The sequence below is a fragment of the Monopterus albus genome, unplaced genomic scaffold (assembly GCF_001952655.1).
Source record: "Monopterus albus unplaced genomic scaffold, M_albus_1.0 scaffold495.1, whole genome shotgun sequence".
NCBI classification, from domain to species: Eukaryota; Metazoa; Chordata; class Actinopteri; order Synbranchiformes; family Synbranchidae; genus Monopterus; species Monopterus albus.
The window spans coordinates 84,417-100,257 of NW_018128375.1; the positions used below are offsets into that span (position 1 = coordinate 84,417).

The 15,841-nt window shown below is 41.4% G+C and overlaps 1 protein-coding gene across 1 annotated transcript in view; it reads right to left on the reverse strand.

Moving 5' to 3' along the window:
* fer1l6 (fer-1 like family member 6) overlaps positions 1-15,841 on the reverse strand; it is a 28,315-nt gene that overhangs the window by 4,009 nt on the left and 8,465 nt on the right. Inside the window, 30 exon segments of the mRNA XM_020588008.1 lie at positions 409-551; positions 1,345-1,499; positions 1,681-1,851; positions 1,947-2,074; positions 2,156-2,287; positions 2,396-2,524; positions 2,851-2,948; positions 4,726-4,771; positions 4,869-4,988; positions 5,091-5,230; positions 5,460-5,685; positions 5,953-6,051; positions 6,612-6,674; positions 6,767-6,874; positions 7,004-7,153; positions 7,280-7,414; positions 7,633-7,757; positions 8,315-8,486; positions 8,572-8,724; positions 8,827-8,946; positions 9,333-9,435; positions 10,136-10,236; positions 11,168-11,288; positions 13,279-13,486; positions 13,739-13,844; positions 14,026-14,257; positions 14,366-14,483; positions 14,709-14,799; positions 14,887-14,988; positions 15,702-15,841. The exon segment at positions 15,702-15,841 is cut by the window's right edge and continues 19 nt beyond it. Coding sequence (XP_020443664.1) covers positions 409-551; positions 1,345-1,499; positions 1,681-1,851; positions 1,947-2,074; positions 2,156-2,287; positions 2,396-2,524; positions 2,851-2,948; positions 4,726-4,771; positions 4,869-4,988; positions 5,091-5,230; positions 5,460-5,685; positions 5,953-6,051; positions 6,612-6,674; positions 6,767-6,874; positions 7,004-7,153; positions 7,280-7,414; positions 7,633-7,757; positions 8,315-8,486; positions 8,572-8,724; positions 8,827-8,946; positions 9,333-9,435; positions 10,136-10,236; positions 11,168-11,288; positions 13,279-13,486; positions 13,739-13,844; positions 14,026-14,257; positions 14,366-14,483; positions 14,709-14,799; positions 14,887-14,988; positions 15,702-15,841 — 3,935 coding nt within the window.

Below are 15,841 nucleotides of genomic sequence, written 5' to 3' on the forward strand. Positions count from 1 at the left end.
CTTCCGATCTTATATATATATATATATATATAACATCTTAACAGATATTATTTTATTGGTACTGTAATTTATGCAAACATCAGCCTGTCATATACAGTACAGTGGTTGTATTAAGTCATCGGTACATTTCCTCTTTGGTAATGAATGCACAAAACAAGTTTTAAATACACCATTTTAGATTGTTGGTGGTATGTTGTACAGGCCAAAGAAGAACCTTAACATAGAATTTATTTTAGTTGGATATTGTGGAGATGAGGCTTTTTATTGTGGGTCTTACCCAACAGTCTGGGCGCACAAAGTTTTGAGCTATATAAACTTGAATTCAGCCTGATAAAACATATTTGTGAAAATAATTAGATTTTACCACAAGCCATTCAGAGAAGCATGCACTTTGTTAGACAAAAATACCTGGTCCATGCCGGGCTGAGTCTTGTTGTACAGAATTCTGGTCTCAATGTGTTCTGGTACCAGTTTGCATCCCACAACTGGGATCTCCGGCCAGCGGTGCAGGATCTTCAGAGCCAAGTGCTCATAGGACTCCATTGGTTCATCTGTGACATGTACATACAAGATTGTCAAAAATGAACACAACGATTAAATATGCGACTGCTGTTGTCTGCACCATTTAGACTCAGGATCCCAGTGTTGCTTACAGCGCTCTGCTACACTAGACAAATACTTGACTTGAAGTTTTTTTCCCCCCAGCATATTAATATTTTCACTAGCGTGCTCTGGCAACACATCTGGACACAAAAAAACATGTAACCAACAGTTTAGTGTTTGATAATTTACTTGCTGTGATATCCATGAACTGAAGTAGTACTGTGTATGACTAAATCCAGCAAAAAGAGTTGCAATACCTGACCCATGACATAAGTCACAAACATTACTCCAAACAGAGATCTGACCCTGCCCATTGTTTCATATAAGGAGAGAGTGGAAGCTACAATTAGCTGTCAAGTGAGAATAACTAAGTGCAAATGACAGCAAAACCAAAATAGCTCAGCAAAGATTAAAATCACCCCAAAAACACAGTGTTTAATGTTTGCAGCAATGTATATTTAATTTATAAACCAAAAAAAAAGACCCTAGTTGGCAGAAAGTCATGCAAAAGATATGTTACCAGACATCTGCCTAAGTCTTGGTGAAAGAGAGAGGACTACATCGTTTACCTGTGACCACAGACACTATCAACTAGTACTGTAGCTATGCTAACAATGGAAACTTAGCCCACAGAAAGACCCTGGTTCAATGAGGTCTTTTAATCTCAGTTACTGTGGGGGAAAAAAGCATTAGATTACTCACATCTTATACCAATAACACTGTTAAGTCTGTCCAGTGTACCTTCATTCATGAAGAGCGTTTTTCCAACGAAGACTTTGTCTGCCACAGTGATGCGTCCTGGACTGAAATGAGGAGCTTCGAGACCATTATCTTTGCACAGCTTAGTGAGCAGCTCTGATGGCTTCAGACTGTCTCTCCAGGCATTATAACCATCCCTGACAAAAAGACAGGGGCACAGCAGGCACACATTTTAATATACAAATTATAAGGTTCTTTAGGTAAGTTTATCCAAGTCACTCCAATTTACAGGATGATACCTTCATGAACTGTTGGGTAAAAAAATAGCTCCAGTTCACAAACAGAAGAAGCAGAATGAAGGCAGATCCCCAGACTTACATACTGTACTCAGTGGGGAGTCCACAGGTGGCTCTGTGTCGGCTGTAGAATCGGTTCTCCAGGTCAATGCGAGTCTCCCCTATTAGGTCATCCCCTCCCACCAAGTCAAAGTCATAGATCAGCACTGTCAGTAGAGAATCCTGAGGAAATTTTGCTTGCATCTCAAAAGATCTAGGAGAAATAAGGAAGGCAAAGCAGCTTGAAATGCTCTGCATCGGACACGTAGGACTTGGCTAAATTAGACTTGCTGTCCACCAGTTAGTTACCTTCCAAACACAGGGTTTAGCTCTTTGGGAATGTAGTTGTCTCTGTCTTTGATTTCATGTTTGCCAAGACGAAGAACAATGTAAGGGTCTGATTTTCCATCCGGGTCAGCTGGGTGCAGGTTAGATCCCTGTGGAGAGAAGAAAAATATTTCAAACCTCTAAGAATGAGTGTTATTTCAAAATGAGGTCCAGAACAGTGCAGGACTCACAGAGACGATGTAAACTCGAACGATGGCCTCGACTGAGTTGTTGGAAGGGATTCCTCTGAAATGGTCCATGCCTATGACTTTGTCCTCCTCCGCTGCCTCTTCGTCAGTCAGTGGATACAGACAGAACTGCCCCTGCACAGAAAAATAAGCACACAGCAGATTAGATAAATAGTAAAGATATGTCAGCAGCTGCCTAGACACAGCATCACCCATAGGGAACATTCTACTGAAATGTCTCACCTTAAATTTGCCAACAAACCTCTCCTCAGATGAACCCTCTTCCTCATTGGCTTTCCCTCTGAACAGTTGGTAAGTTTTTACCCAATCATCAAATGGTCCAAACTCCTGCTCTAGCTCTTTGTTGTACAGCTGCAAAGAGCAGAAGGTTATCGGCATCATCCACCAAGCTTTTTTCTCGCCAACATATTTTAATAACAAATTTATTTAAAAAATGTAGTGATTATATTATACACATGAACAGATTTACATAGTTTGTTTTTGTGTGTAATAGTAAAAAAATCATATTTGAAGAATGGAGAACCACCCCATCCCTCCAGTGGCTATCCAGGCATTAATTTACCCAAAACAGACTAAGTTAGATAAAAAGAATCATTCAGAAATCTTTCATGCTGACCATCTAGTTCAATCCCAGTGCCAACTGTAATTTTATTAGATATGTAGTGTTTTTGAAATACCTGGAGTGTAGCTAACTTAGCAGGTACACCAGTCTTTGTCGCCTGGATTACTTTCCCTTTTAGTTTCTTCTTCTTGTCTCCATCAGATAGGGTGCCGACTGAAGGAACAAACAAGACACGTTGTCACTCTAAACACCACCATGTGACTAGAAAGCAAAAACATTAATTTGCATTGTAATGCTCCAAGCTCCAAAGCATCACTTAGAAACCTGCAAGTCATGTCAGTGATTTAAACAACCTTCCACTCAACTCCACCAGAAGAAAAAGGTGAAATGTTCACAGTCATGACAAATCAAGTACCATTATTCCTTGCCATTTAATGCTGTGTGCTTTCTGCATAATTTGTCATAAGCTTTCTAGCCTGCACACCTGAACTTTAAAGAACAGCACACTAATCCACCCTGATACACCCAGTAAAGTGGCCAGGACTTTGTGCACAGCTAAAAGTATCTTAAAAAAAAAAGGAAAAAACTAAAGCTGGAGGGTAACAATGGTAGCTGCAGGACAGGTCATGCAGTGATAGAACCATCCAGCACATCAGCATCTTATCATCCTAAACAAGGCATCTATCTGCAGGATTGTACCACAGAAACCAACTCGCACAATTGGTTCCCAGAGCATTAAGTTGTCAGTATATGAGATACTAAGCAGAAAATTTCTTCTGTTATTAGAGGCTGAAAAGAGCTTTAAATTCTCCCTTACTGGTACCCCATTTTTTTAGCCTTTGTCCTTACCTAAAGAGTCAACTCCATCGCTGAGCAAACTGCGGTACTGTGGCAAAGCTGCAATACACAACGTGTGTGTGTAAGGGGCAAATTGTTGGTTAGCTTTTGTAAAACCAGTTTACTCACATCTTTATTATAGATCTAAATCCAGAGTGGTCACATGCATCCACATTAGCATTTCATGGTTGAATTTCTAAACACCTTCAGCTACAATTAAATACACCCACAAAACAAAAGTCTCTTCTTGGTCAATGTCTAGGAGGAGCAGAACACGGCTGGAACATTATTTTATGACTGTGACAAAATTAATGTACACAGAAGTTGAGTAATTCACTGATTTAGCATTGCACTCTTACAACATTGTTGGTTGCTCATGATAAAGAAATGATAATAAAAAAAAATCTAAATTGATACAGCAGAGCCTGAGGGATCTTCCTTTTTTTTTCCATTAATTTTTCTTTCTTTCAAAATCTGGTGCCGATATTACCCACAATGCAACTCTACCTCTGTCAGTTCAGTCATGCATTTGGATGTATTATGCTAGTAGTAGCTAATGTAGCCTCACACAGCAACAAGGAGCAAGCTACAGAGGTCTGGTAAACCCTCCTTAAAGGTTTATTTTAAATTTGTAGTCTTCAGACCCAATGCTGACTCAAGTGACATCACTTGAGTCATTGTATCAGACTTTACACAGCTCCCTCTGGAGCTACAGAAGAGTTTGCACTTTTTTCTCCATGCACAGCAGAACTCTCAGAGACCTGTTGTTAACAGAAGTTGATATATAAAATTGGTGGAGTTCCACTTTAATGACAGCTTATTTGTACTGGCAATTAAAATGTCACAAGGTTAGAACACACAAAGTTGTCTTTTTAACCTTGTATTGTTTATGAAGCTCGGTGTTCAGGTGTAAAAAAAAAAAAAAATTTTGGAATTGCAAAAGTAAAAAAAAAAAGGGGAAGTTTTCAACTTTAGTTCAGCAAAAATAGCATCCATCAAGCTGAAGCTAAAGGGACAAGACCTTGGTGTTGGTCTGATTAACAGCAACAAATGAGGCTTTGAGTCCATATATGTGTTATGACAACCCAATCAGTTACATCCCAGTAGGTAGACAACTGGTCCTCAATTTGGACTATTGATATCTGGTTCCTACCTTTGTCAAAGACCTGCGGGATTACTGAGCCATCCTTCTGTTTGGTCTGGAACACAAACAGGATTGCTCGTGATCACAATTTCTGTTTTTTGTTTTGTTTTGTTGTACATTTTTTCCAACAAAAATCAACAATTACAGCCCACCTGTTTCTCTACAGATGCATAGTATTTGGACCACCAGTCAATGACGCACTCAGCTGATTTATCAGCGATGGTTGGCTCCTTCCGCTTGGTGGAACGACGAGCACTCTTTTTCATGGCCTCCTGGATTTAAAACAAAATGCAGAGAATCATTAGAAGGTGCAATGTGTGATGCATCAGAATACAGTTGCTTATTTTGTAACAGGTAGATGTGCAGTACAGAACCTTCTTCTTCTCAGATTCTTTCTCAGGGACGGCTGGGGGTGGGGGTGGAGGTGGAGGAGGTTCCTCCACAGTGATGAGGACATCATCCTGACTTATTAGTGCTGCAGTGGAACTGGTCTCACCATCATATGGTACCAGTCCTATTATAGAAGAGAGACAAAGCATGCCATGGGACAAGATCAAGGAAGGCTACAAGATTAGAGAATCAAACATAATTATATCCTTTATCATTCTGTTAATTATGTCATGGCATAGTGATGCAATATATTTGGCCCAAGGTCTCATTAAAGTGACCACAATTAGTAGTCAAGACTAAGGTCAATATGTTTTAATGTATTGTTAATAGGAAGGAAATATTCCATTTATTACCCTGAGAGCTTTGTGGCTCTGGCGGCAGTGCAGGTTCAGGGGTGGGTGTGACTTTTGGTGGTTCTTGTGTCTTTGCAGGAGCTGGCAGGGCTGGGGGTGGAGTGTATTTGAACGCCTTGAGGTTGTTGATGACGTGAGTTCCAACCAGTGTGCTGCGACCAAAGGCCCGCCAGTCAACAACAGTGATAGTGAGAGGAGGATGGAGGTGTTCGTTCTCTGGTAACTCCTGCAGAGCATTAAAATGGAGCAGAATTTTTATGTCATAAAAATGAATTCCATGACTTTTCTAATAAATGTACTGATTCCGTAGCTAAATTTGATCCAGGGACACCCTGGTTACATAGTGCAGTACATGGCCAATGGTATGTGGTGGCTTGGGGTGTCCAGATACATTTGGCCTTATAAGATATGTGGACAAAAGGTCATCCAGGACTTCCCAACAGGTAGATTTGCCATGCTGTGCTTTTTATAAAAAATGCAGTATTGGTCTTACCAGCTCTATGGCATCAACCAGCACAGTGAAGTTTGGGTTGGACTTGTACTTCTGAATGACGGAGGAGCGCAAAGTTTTACCTGCACACTCTATGAAGACCTAGAGATAGAGAGAAGGGGTTTATTACTCCATTTAATGAAGGTTTTGCCATTTGTATTTCAAAATTTCAGTCTTTTAGGTTCTCCAAATAATTTCTTTCTCATAACATGTGAAACAACTGGATCACAGTTGTGCTTCTATTCAGAAAGTGTGAAATAATGTCATTTGAACATGGTGCACAGCCAAGCAGTGCCTGATCACCAAGTTTGTTACAGTGTCATAAAGATATGCATATTTAACTAATTATTGACAGGGCAACAGACATGTAGATAGTGTTAATAGTTGTCATTTTAGGAAAAAAACATTTGTCCCAAAAACATTTTGTGTGTGATGGTACCACAGTAAAAGTTGACCTCTAGAATTGTGTCATTCAAACAGAGCAAACTATTGGTGAGACTGGTGTTGGAACCAACCTACTTTACCTCAGTCTGCGGTGAAGCCTAGATCAAATTCTCACTGTCATGGCTCTTTGAGTCCCATCTTAATATATGGGCTTTGAAGGAAGCAGAGCCCTAAAATGGGACACAGCTTGTTCAAGTCACTTGTATGTGTGTGTTTACCTGTGGACGATCAACTGACAGGAGCTGAACTTTCTTCAGTTCCCTCAGACCCCAGAACAACACCTGGTGGACAGAACACAGACAAAGGCTTGTTAAATCAAAGTGCATGTGTAGAAAAAAAATAAAACAGGCTGATTGCACATATGCAGCCAAACCTCCAGCCTGTAGTTTCTGAGAACAGGTCTGATGTTGGCAGGAACCGTGTAGATGCCTCCCTCCTGTTCTGTTAAGGGCGGCAGACTCTGCTGGCCAGACTCTGGGATCTACACAGTCAGACAGTGATACCTTATTCTTTGTTATTTCATTATTGTTCTTCTTTGTTCCTCATTATTGCTTCATCCTGAGTTAATTTATACTGAATGGTTATACAGTTGAAAGACTAAGTGACCGACCTGCAGCAGTTCAAATGCAGCCAGTAGGTCTCCCCCTGACTGGTTCCCACAGCGCAGCGGGCTGTATTGCAGAGTTGGAGGCATGTAACATTCAGAAGCCAACCAGACCTCAGGCACTGCTACCGTGGCTCCCAGATACTCTGCCTTGCCCTGCACACAAGAGTGACAGGATGAGATCAGAGAGACGATGTCACAAGTTCAATTCAGTCAGCAACCAACACCAAAAATCCTAAAGCAGTGACTTGAAGAATCTATTGATCAATCTACACAGCGTACCAGTGCATCGTCGTCATACACCTCGATGACAACACGTGGTGGCTCCTCCTTGATGTACTGCAGATCTCCACTCAGCAGCAGGCGGGACATTGGCAAACACTGATTCCAAGTGGGACTGAGAGTCTGGCTAATAATCTGACAACAGCATACAAATGAACACACAAATAAACAAACCAGACCTGGACAACACCGACTCAGAAGAGAAACCTATTCGCAACAAGTTGCAAATAAGTTGCAGTTCTACGTGTGCAAACAATCAGCAAATTCCTAACAAGAACTGTGGAAAATTTGTGATGAAGATTTGTTCACACGTGTTGACCATTTCTAACACACACACACACACACACACTTACATTGGTGGTTTGGCTGTGTGACAGGTAGGTGACTCGAGCGAAGGGGTCAGACAGGCCCGAGGCGTCAGCAGCTATTAGACCTCGAGCCTGATACATGTGGCACCTCAGCTGGAACTGATGCTGCTCTGGTGACACACAGACACAAAACATGACATGTACCTTGAGATGAGTTTAAGAGGCCACATTCATTGAATCACACACACATACAAAACCCAAACAAAACATTTCACTTGCAGCATATAACTGTATGTAATTGTGATGTCACACAGTAGCTTTGCTGTAAATTGTAGTATTTCACTAACCAAATGTGAGTAGCACAAGCTAAAGGTAATGACTCCACAAGTTAAAAATTTTGACAATATCTTTCATCAGTGTTGGCTGAGCTTTGTTACCACTTAGTGATCAAAAGAAGCTGAAAACATTTCAAAGACAAAACTAATCATAGAGAGAGGAGATTTGTAATAGGACTTTGTTAGTAATTGTCCCTTAGATTTGTGATTTTACTGCCTATTTAGATTTGTGTTATTGCTCATCTACTTTATATTTCACTTGTATTGTGTGGCATTCATGTGGAAAGAATTTGGAAGTAAGAATTTCATTGTACAAGGAAACACGTTTTCTAACTGTACATATGACAAATAAACACTTTGACCTTTGACCTAATAATTTTTGTCTTTCTCACCAGTGCAGATCAGCGATGTTGGTAGACTACTGGCGTCAGCGCCCCGTGTGTCCGGACGGAATCCTGCAGGTAGATTATCCAGCATGTGGCTTGAGTCTGAACAGGTTCCGAACCACAGGTACACATCCAGCTTTGCCTGGACTGGCAAGCCTGTCGCACGCTTACCAGGAGGCTGCAACAAACACACACATCAGTTTTTCCTGCTGGCCTTCTGACATTGAAAAATATTTTTTAAATACTCTTTAAGTTCTATTTACCTTCAGAAACAGTGTTACTATCTTGCCACAGAGGACTCCTCGGGCCTCCTGGGTGGTGGAGAACACCAGGTCTCTGGCTCTGATCCGAGCATATGCAACACGCTTGTTGTTGCTGAGCAACCACACAAACATATCTGGTACAGTGTGCTGGGGCTGCAGGTGTGCATTAGAAAAGTTAGCGTGTACACAGTATATAAAGAAAAGAGGAATGTCAGGATAAACATGACAAACACAGACTTAAGCCAAGCTCTGTACCTCCTCCACAAGGAAGCGTAGTTTTTGTAAAAGCTTTGTTGCATCCTGCAGCACTTCTTTTACACCACTGGTTTTCATCTTCTTCGATTCCAAAGACTGGGCCTCTCCTATCATACTCTCCTGCAACACACAAACACACTTTTGTAATGCATGTTTCCTACATGCTTTTGGTGGACTGGACTACATTATATTCAGAGGTGTCTCTATATTTTTGTCCTCCCCAGCTACATACCTGAGAGGGTTAGAACACCTCTGCAATAATGTAGTCCAGTTCAGCACCATCTTTAAATATGATCTCAATAATAAACATACAATTGAATTTATACATTTATGACAATTTCACCAAAAACAAACATTTTGAGCTTCATAAACACAGATGTTAAGGTGGAAGTGTTGCATTGAAGTGCATACAATCGTACAGGTGTACCTAATAAAGTAGCAGGGGAGTGTATTTAAGGAGGTGTTTTAGGTGTGTGTGTGTGTTTGTGTGTGTCAGATCTTCCCACCAGCTCCTGTGTACACAAGGTGAGGCGTTTCTTGTCCAGCTGGGTCAGGTAACTGGATTTTAGCTCCGCCTTCAGCTTGGCCTCTGCTGCTGTTATGAAACTCCTGTAAAATACAGCATAAACATGAGAAATGTAGCTGGTAACAGCACATATCACAGAGGTAGCTCATTTGTCTGTGATTCTTTCATCACCACTATGATACAGTATAAAGCAACCATGGCAAAATTTCATTGTCTCTGCTGAAGAAGATGTTATTCATTATCAGCTGCACTGATTGTGCTGCTTTTATTATAGAAAGTGATGAATGTAGTGGGATGGTTTGCAGTGGAGATGATTTTGCTATGGAGAAAATTACTGAACTTTTTAAATGTTGCTTAATGTTGTTTTCACTATCAAAATTATGGGAGTAATCAGAAGCAGCCCAAATTAACCACTCAGTGATTTCCATGTGGTACAGCATGTCCTGACTTATAGTCACAAATAAGAGGACCATGTATAAACACTGCCAGTAATTCCAATATGATAAAACTAAAATGTTTAAAAATACCCTTTAATAAAACAATATGTGACAATATGCACTTTAATCACATGAATTTTTAAATTACAAATTGCAAACTGTAAAATACAGAAGCAAATGAATAACTGACAAGTCTTTGTCCCAGATGTTATGGATGGTGCAGTATGTACACAAACTTTATCTGGTCACACTTTTCTATTAAAATTCCACATTTGATCGCTTTAAAGAAAAGAGCCAGAAAGTCAGATTCTCCACCACCGTTGAACTGATTTGAATGTCTGAATACCTGGCGTCCATACAGAATTCTTTGAGGATAATTCTGAGCAACCGCTCCACGCCGGGATCTGACTTCTCGTGTAGCTCAGCCACATTGGCAATGCCCTCCTCCTAAAAGAAAAGAGTAATTTATTGTACTCAGATGGCTGTGGATGCCATGCAGGCAGGTTTTAGAGTCAGATCCTTCACGAACTGTTTCATATAAATGACACTGTGACTTTTCACTATAGTAACTACATCAGGTGAGTCACTATCATGCTCTAAATTCCATAACACCATGAAGATGCACAGTTCTGTCCAATCAGACCAGAAATGTATCAGCTGAAGTATCAGAAGAACACAAGATGTTTTAGTTCCCTTCTTTAGCCATTCACTACTGTAGTGGTTTAAGTAACATGTTAATATGGATTATATAATAGAATAGTGGTTATGGGTTCATTAAGTTCATGTAAGCTGAACAATGAGCTTATATAAGTTGGCCAAGATGTTTCCTGTTTTTGAAGTACATCTCAGGGTGTTGTCTCCTAAAACTGGAGACAGGAAGCTAAGTTCAGAAATTGACGTAACAGCCTAAGGAAAGCTGCTGATAAAAGAGTGAGCCTGAAGAGGCTTTAGAGAGGAAAACGAAGAGAGGATGAGAATGCTACCATGAAAAGTGTACCATAGACCCGGCTGGGGGGCCGGGGGAACGCTGACTGACTGTGGGCTGACAGACTCTGACTGACTGGACCTTGTAACCAAGACTGACTGGCGCTGTGATAATCTTCTTATTTAACACTTTATCTATCCTGTTACACGAGGAGTGACTCTGTTCTCTGTTTCCCTAACTACCAGATTACCTCTTTAACTACTACTCTGTTCAGAATAATTGTAAGATTAAATGATCATTTAAATTGGGATGATTTGTCTGAATTGATTTAGTCTGTATCACATTCTAGCCACGACACTACCATGAGGGAGCATGCATGTCAGTTGCTGATATTCTAACTAAATTCAAACAGTAAGTGAGAGAGAGAGAGATAGAGTGTGTGTGTACACATACAAACAGGGAAGCTATATTGTCCAGCATGTTGGAGTTGTACAACCGGTAGGTTCTGTCCTCCCAGGAACCCTGCACACTGATGCAGTGCTTCTGCTTCTCCAGGGGCAGATACATGAAGTATCTGAATATACACACATTGAGAAAACACAATGAGAAAACAAACAAGAGCAATACTCTGCATGCCAGGAAACACTACTACCCCTCTTAATTGTACCTGAAAGACGCAATGATAACATCATTGATTGCTCACCTACAAGCTGAGAAAGAGGAGCAACAACCCTTCACTTCCCCATTCCTACTGCTAAACACTAAACATGGAGTCAAGATGACTGCTGACTCTGGACGGATGTGGCAAGGCCTGCAGCACATCACAGACTACAGGACAACCACCACCAGCATCATCAGCTCCACAGACAGCCTGCCAGATGACCTCAACACCTTCTACACCCACTTTGAGACCTCCAGCAACAGCACAGAGAGGAAGCATATGCACACCTCCCTTTCTCACCTAGAAAATGGAGACTCCTACATCAGGATACTCTTCATTGACTACAGCTCCGCCTTCAACACAGTTGTCACCCACAAACTGTCCACACTGGGTCTGCACCCCACCCTCTGTGACTGGCTCCTGGACTTTCTGACTGGCAGGCCCCACACTGTCAGGATTGGCAATAGGACTTCAGCCAGCATTGTTACAAACACTAGCACCCCACAGGGATGTGTCCTCAGTCCCATCCTCTACACCCTGTTCACCCACAACTGTGTCGCCTTCCACAAAGACATCATCATCCTGAAGTTCGCGGATGACACCACAGTGATAGGTTGCATCACTGGCGGGGATGAAGCAGCTTACAGGAGGGCGGTGGCCGGTCTGGTGTCATGGTGCAAGGACAATAAGCTCAGCCTCAACATGGACAAGACGAAGGAGATGATAGTGGACATGAAGAAGGAGAGGAGATCTCATAGGCCACTGTTCATCCGGGGGCTCGAAGTGGAGAGGGTGAGCAGCTTCAAATACCTGGGTGTCCACATCAGTGAGGACCTCACTTGGACAATCAACACCACACAGCTGGTCAAGAAGGTCCAACGGCGGCTGTACTTCCTGAGGAGGCTGAGGAGGTTTGGCATGTCACCTAGGCTCCTCAGCAACTTCTACAGCTGCATCATTGAGAGCATCATGACCAGCTGCCTAACTGTATGGTAAGGCAGGTGAACTCACACCTCCACCCTCCGGCCGAAGGTTCAGAAGTGTGAAATGCAGGACCTCAAGACTGAAAAACTCTTTCTTTCCAACTGCCATCAGACTCCTAAATAGCTGACAGGAGTATACAATCAGGAATTACTTCATGTAATTCCACTTGTACTGTACATGCATAATTGCACACCCACTGCTGACACACCTATTTCACATCCAGCTCCAATATAGCACACATTATCTCTTATTGTGTTCTTATTATATTTTTATTATACTTCTTTTTACTAGCTGTTTAAAGTGCCTTTAGTTTTTGTGCTACTATTTATTTACTTTATATTTCACTTGTGTGGTGTTGCACTCAGTGTGGACGGCAAAGTAAGAATTTCATTGTACAGGGAAACATGTTTCCTTACTGTGCATATGACAATAAACTGAACAATTTTCAGTTCAACATGCTCAGGGCTTTTGCTGCCACAGTCGTCCTAGGTCTGGTATGATCAGTAGCTTTTTAGCTTGTGTAACAGGCATTACTGAGGTATTTTGCTGACTTCCTCTTCTCGTGGTACTACTACATTAAGTGAAAGGCACTCGACATCAAATAGCTTTTCATATGTGTAGCATCATCTTTTACAGCCAATACAGTTCCAGTGAGGTCATCATCATCTGGTAATACAGCTGTGCCCACTTTCCTTCAGAGGAACTTACTTTCACAAAGGGGTACAACTCAGGTTGTATTTACGCAGATGCAGTTCAGCCTCACGTTGTAATTGCATGTGGCTTAAGGGGGCCCTATAATTCGTAATCCGAGCAGAGACCAAATAAAAAGCCAGCCACCGTAGTTATAAAATAAGGCATGTTTCCAACACAAAGAGAAAGACGTCAGAGCATCAAGAATCAAACAACAAAGTGACTCAACCTGTTTCCTTCGATGATGAGCGGTTTTTCTGGCAGTGTGGTGGACTTAGGGGTCGAGGCAATGTCTTGGGATTCTTTGGGTAGGAGGGGTGCCGTTTGGGAGGTGGGAGAGGTGCTGAGGGTGGAAGCATCACTGCTCTCTGGGACGTCCAGCCCTTTTTTCTTAGCACCAACAGTGCTTCCAGGCTCAAAGATGTTACCATAGTTGCCTGAAATAAAAAAAAATAGAACAGAGTTAATAATAATAATGCTAATAAATTACATTTAATGGCACCTTTCAAACACCTAAGGACCTCTTACAGAACAAACAGCAATTAAAACACAGCAATGCAAAGTTTCTTTATGCATCACAGCAACACTGTAAAGCAAAACAGTAAAGTCACTGTATGTATTGATTACTTTAATGTGTGGTTTTTCTGCTAAAAACTAATGTGTAAAAGAGAATGCCTGCAGTGACTCACCCAGGGAGAACTCAAAAGTGATTGGCTTGTCTCCGATCTTCCTGTCAATCATGGTGGCTTCTAACAGTCCAGCAAACAGCATGAAGCTCTCCTTGTTTCCATCCATCTGTCATCAGAAAGATTAATGCTTATTCATTGATCTGTTTGTTAAACAGACTTTCTTAATTTGAGGCAATTCCAGGACCTGAAAATATTCTTCATGCACTGCAGCCTCACCAGACATATGTAGTTATCCATTTGGGAAAGCAGAAATAGGTTACGCTAAGTAACACCAATGACGTTCTTACCTCAGGAGGGGATTCCACAGGCTGGACCTCTGGTGCAGGAGCCTTCCCTTTGTCATCCTCAGCAGGTGCTCCTCCTCCTGCTGCTGCTCCTGCTGCTCCTCCCGCAGGAGCCTTGCCATCCTTCCCTCCGGCTTTAGCATCTTTCAGAGGCTTGATCATTCGGCTGAGTTTGGACTCTGAACCCATCCCTCCTGATAGGATCTCCACCACCAGCTCCATGTAAACCCGCCCCCTGACTCCAGAAAGATTTGGACAGACATAGAGTTGTATGTTATGGGTTAATTACCTATCAGTCATTCAGTTATTACCATGATTAAAAGTGTTATTTTATGACATTGACCTGTAGGACATGCCCTCTCCAATCCCCTCATTTAGCTCCACGGTGTCTTCACCTAAAGAAAAGTTTCTGGCAGAGCCATACAGGTTGATCCAGGCAGGACCAAAGGTTGGTAAAAACCCTGGAGAAAGAAAGGTGGATCAGCTGAAAAAGGGGGTTAGCAACGAAAGACACGTGCAAACAATTACTATGAACCAACAATTCCCTAACTGTTGATGTATGTCTTAGATCATTTCTCTTCCTTCCTCGGTCCCCTTTGTGTATTTCTTTCTACACTAAAACTTTCTTCTCACATTCACTTCATGACCTTTTCTCTGCTCCCATCCCTCCTTTCATTTATCCTTACCCCTGTCACCATCCTGTTCGTTGGAGATGCGTTTCAGGTCAAGGTAATGGGTTCCTATGGCAACATCAGTCATACTTCCCTCATCCCAAACCTAGAAGGAGAAAAAAACCTTGGAATATTTATACCTGTATAATGTAATAGTATCTTTAAATATATTATAAAGTGTAATAATTCAGACCTGGAGCTTCAATCGCCGACACAATGGAGGAAACATCTCTATGAAGACAATTTGTTCGTTCCATACTGGGTCTGCTTTGGACTTTTGAGTAGATGTACGACCCTGAGAGATGAGGTGAGGAGGGGAGATGGTAATTTAGACTTAGATAAAAATGTATCATCAAAATTGAGCAGTTTTTGTCAACCAGAAAGTTGAGCTTTGCACAGGACAATGCACAATTAATACTCTATGGTCGATAACTTAGAGGATATGTTTGTATACAGAATGGGGCACCTTCTACTGTGCTAATTTTAATAATGATCATAGCTGCAACTATGTTTATCAGATTCCCACAAATGTGTCAGAAATGAATCCAATTATGCGTCTATACTTCAAATTTGAAACTACATTTTTAAAACTGTCTTTTATAAAACAGTTTTCCTTACAAGTCAATATTTACATCTCAGTATTTGAATTCCTTCAAGATTAGGACCAATAACTTGTCTTACTCACTTTAACAGAACTCCAGTGAGTACTCCACTGATTTAGCACTGAACTCCAATAATACTATCAGTCTTGTGATTGAAAGTTTAAAATTAAGCATCAAAATCTATGTATATTATTTTTGGTTTTCAATGACTCAAGTGACATCACTTAAGGCAATTTAGCAGATTTCATGCAGCTGCCTCTGGAGTCACAAACGGTTTATTCTTGACCTGTAACCAGATTTTAATGTGTAAAAATCAGTGGAATTACCCTTTATGAGTTAAGCAAAAACTGGACAACCATTCAGAAATTCTAAATGAGCCTATATTAACAGCTGATCTGCAACTCACCACTTGTTTGAAGAAGCTGACCACTACATATGGGTCTACGAGTGCTGTGTTGTCTCCTACGAAGGCCTTTGTGACATTGGCCATGATGCTGGAGTTGTTACGGGGAAGGCCTTCAGCTCGGTACACCTTCACACAAAACC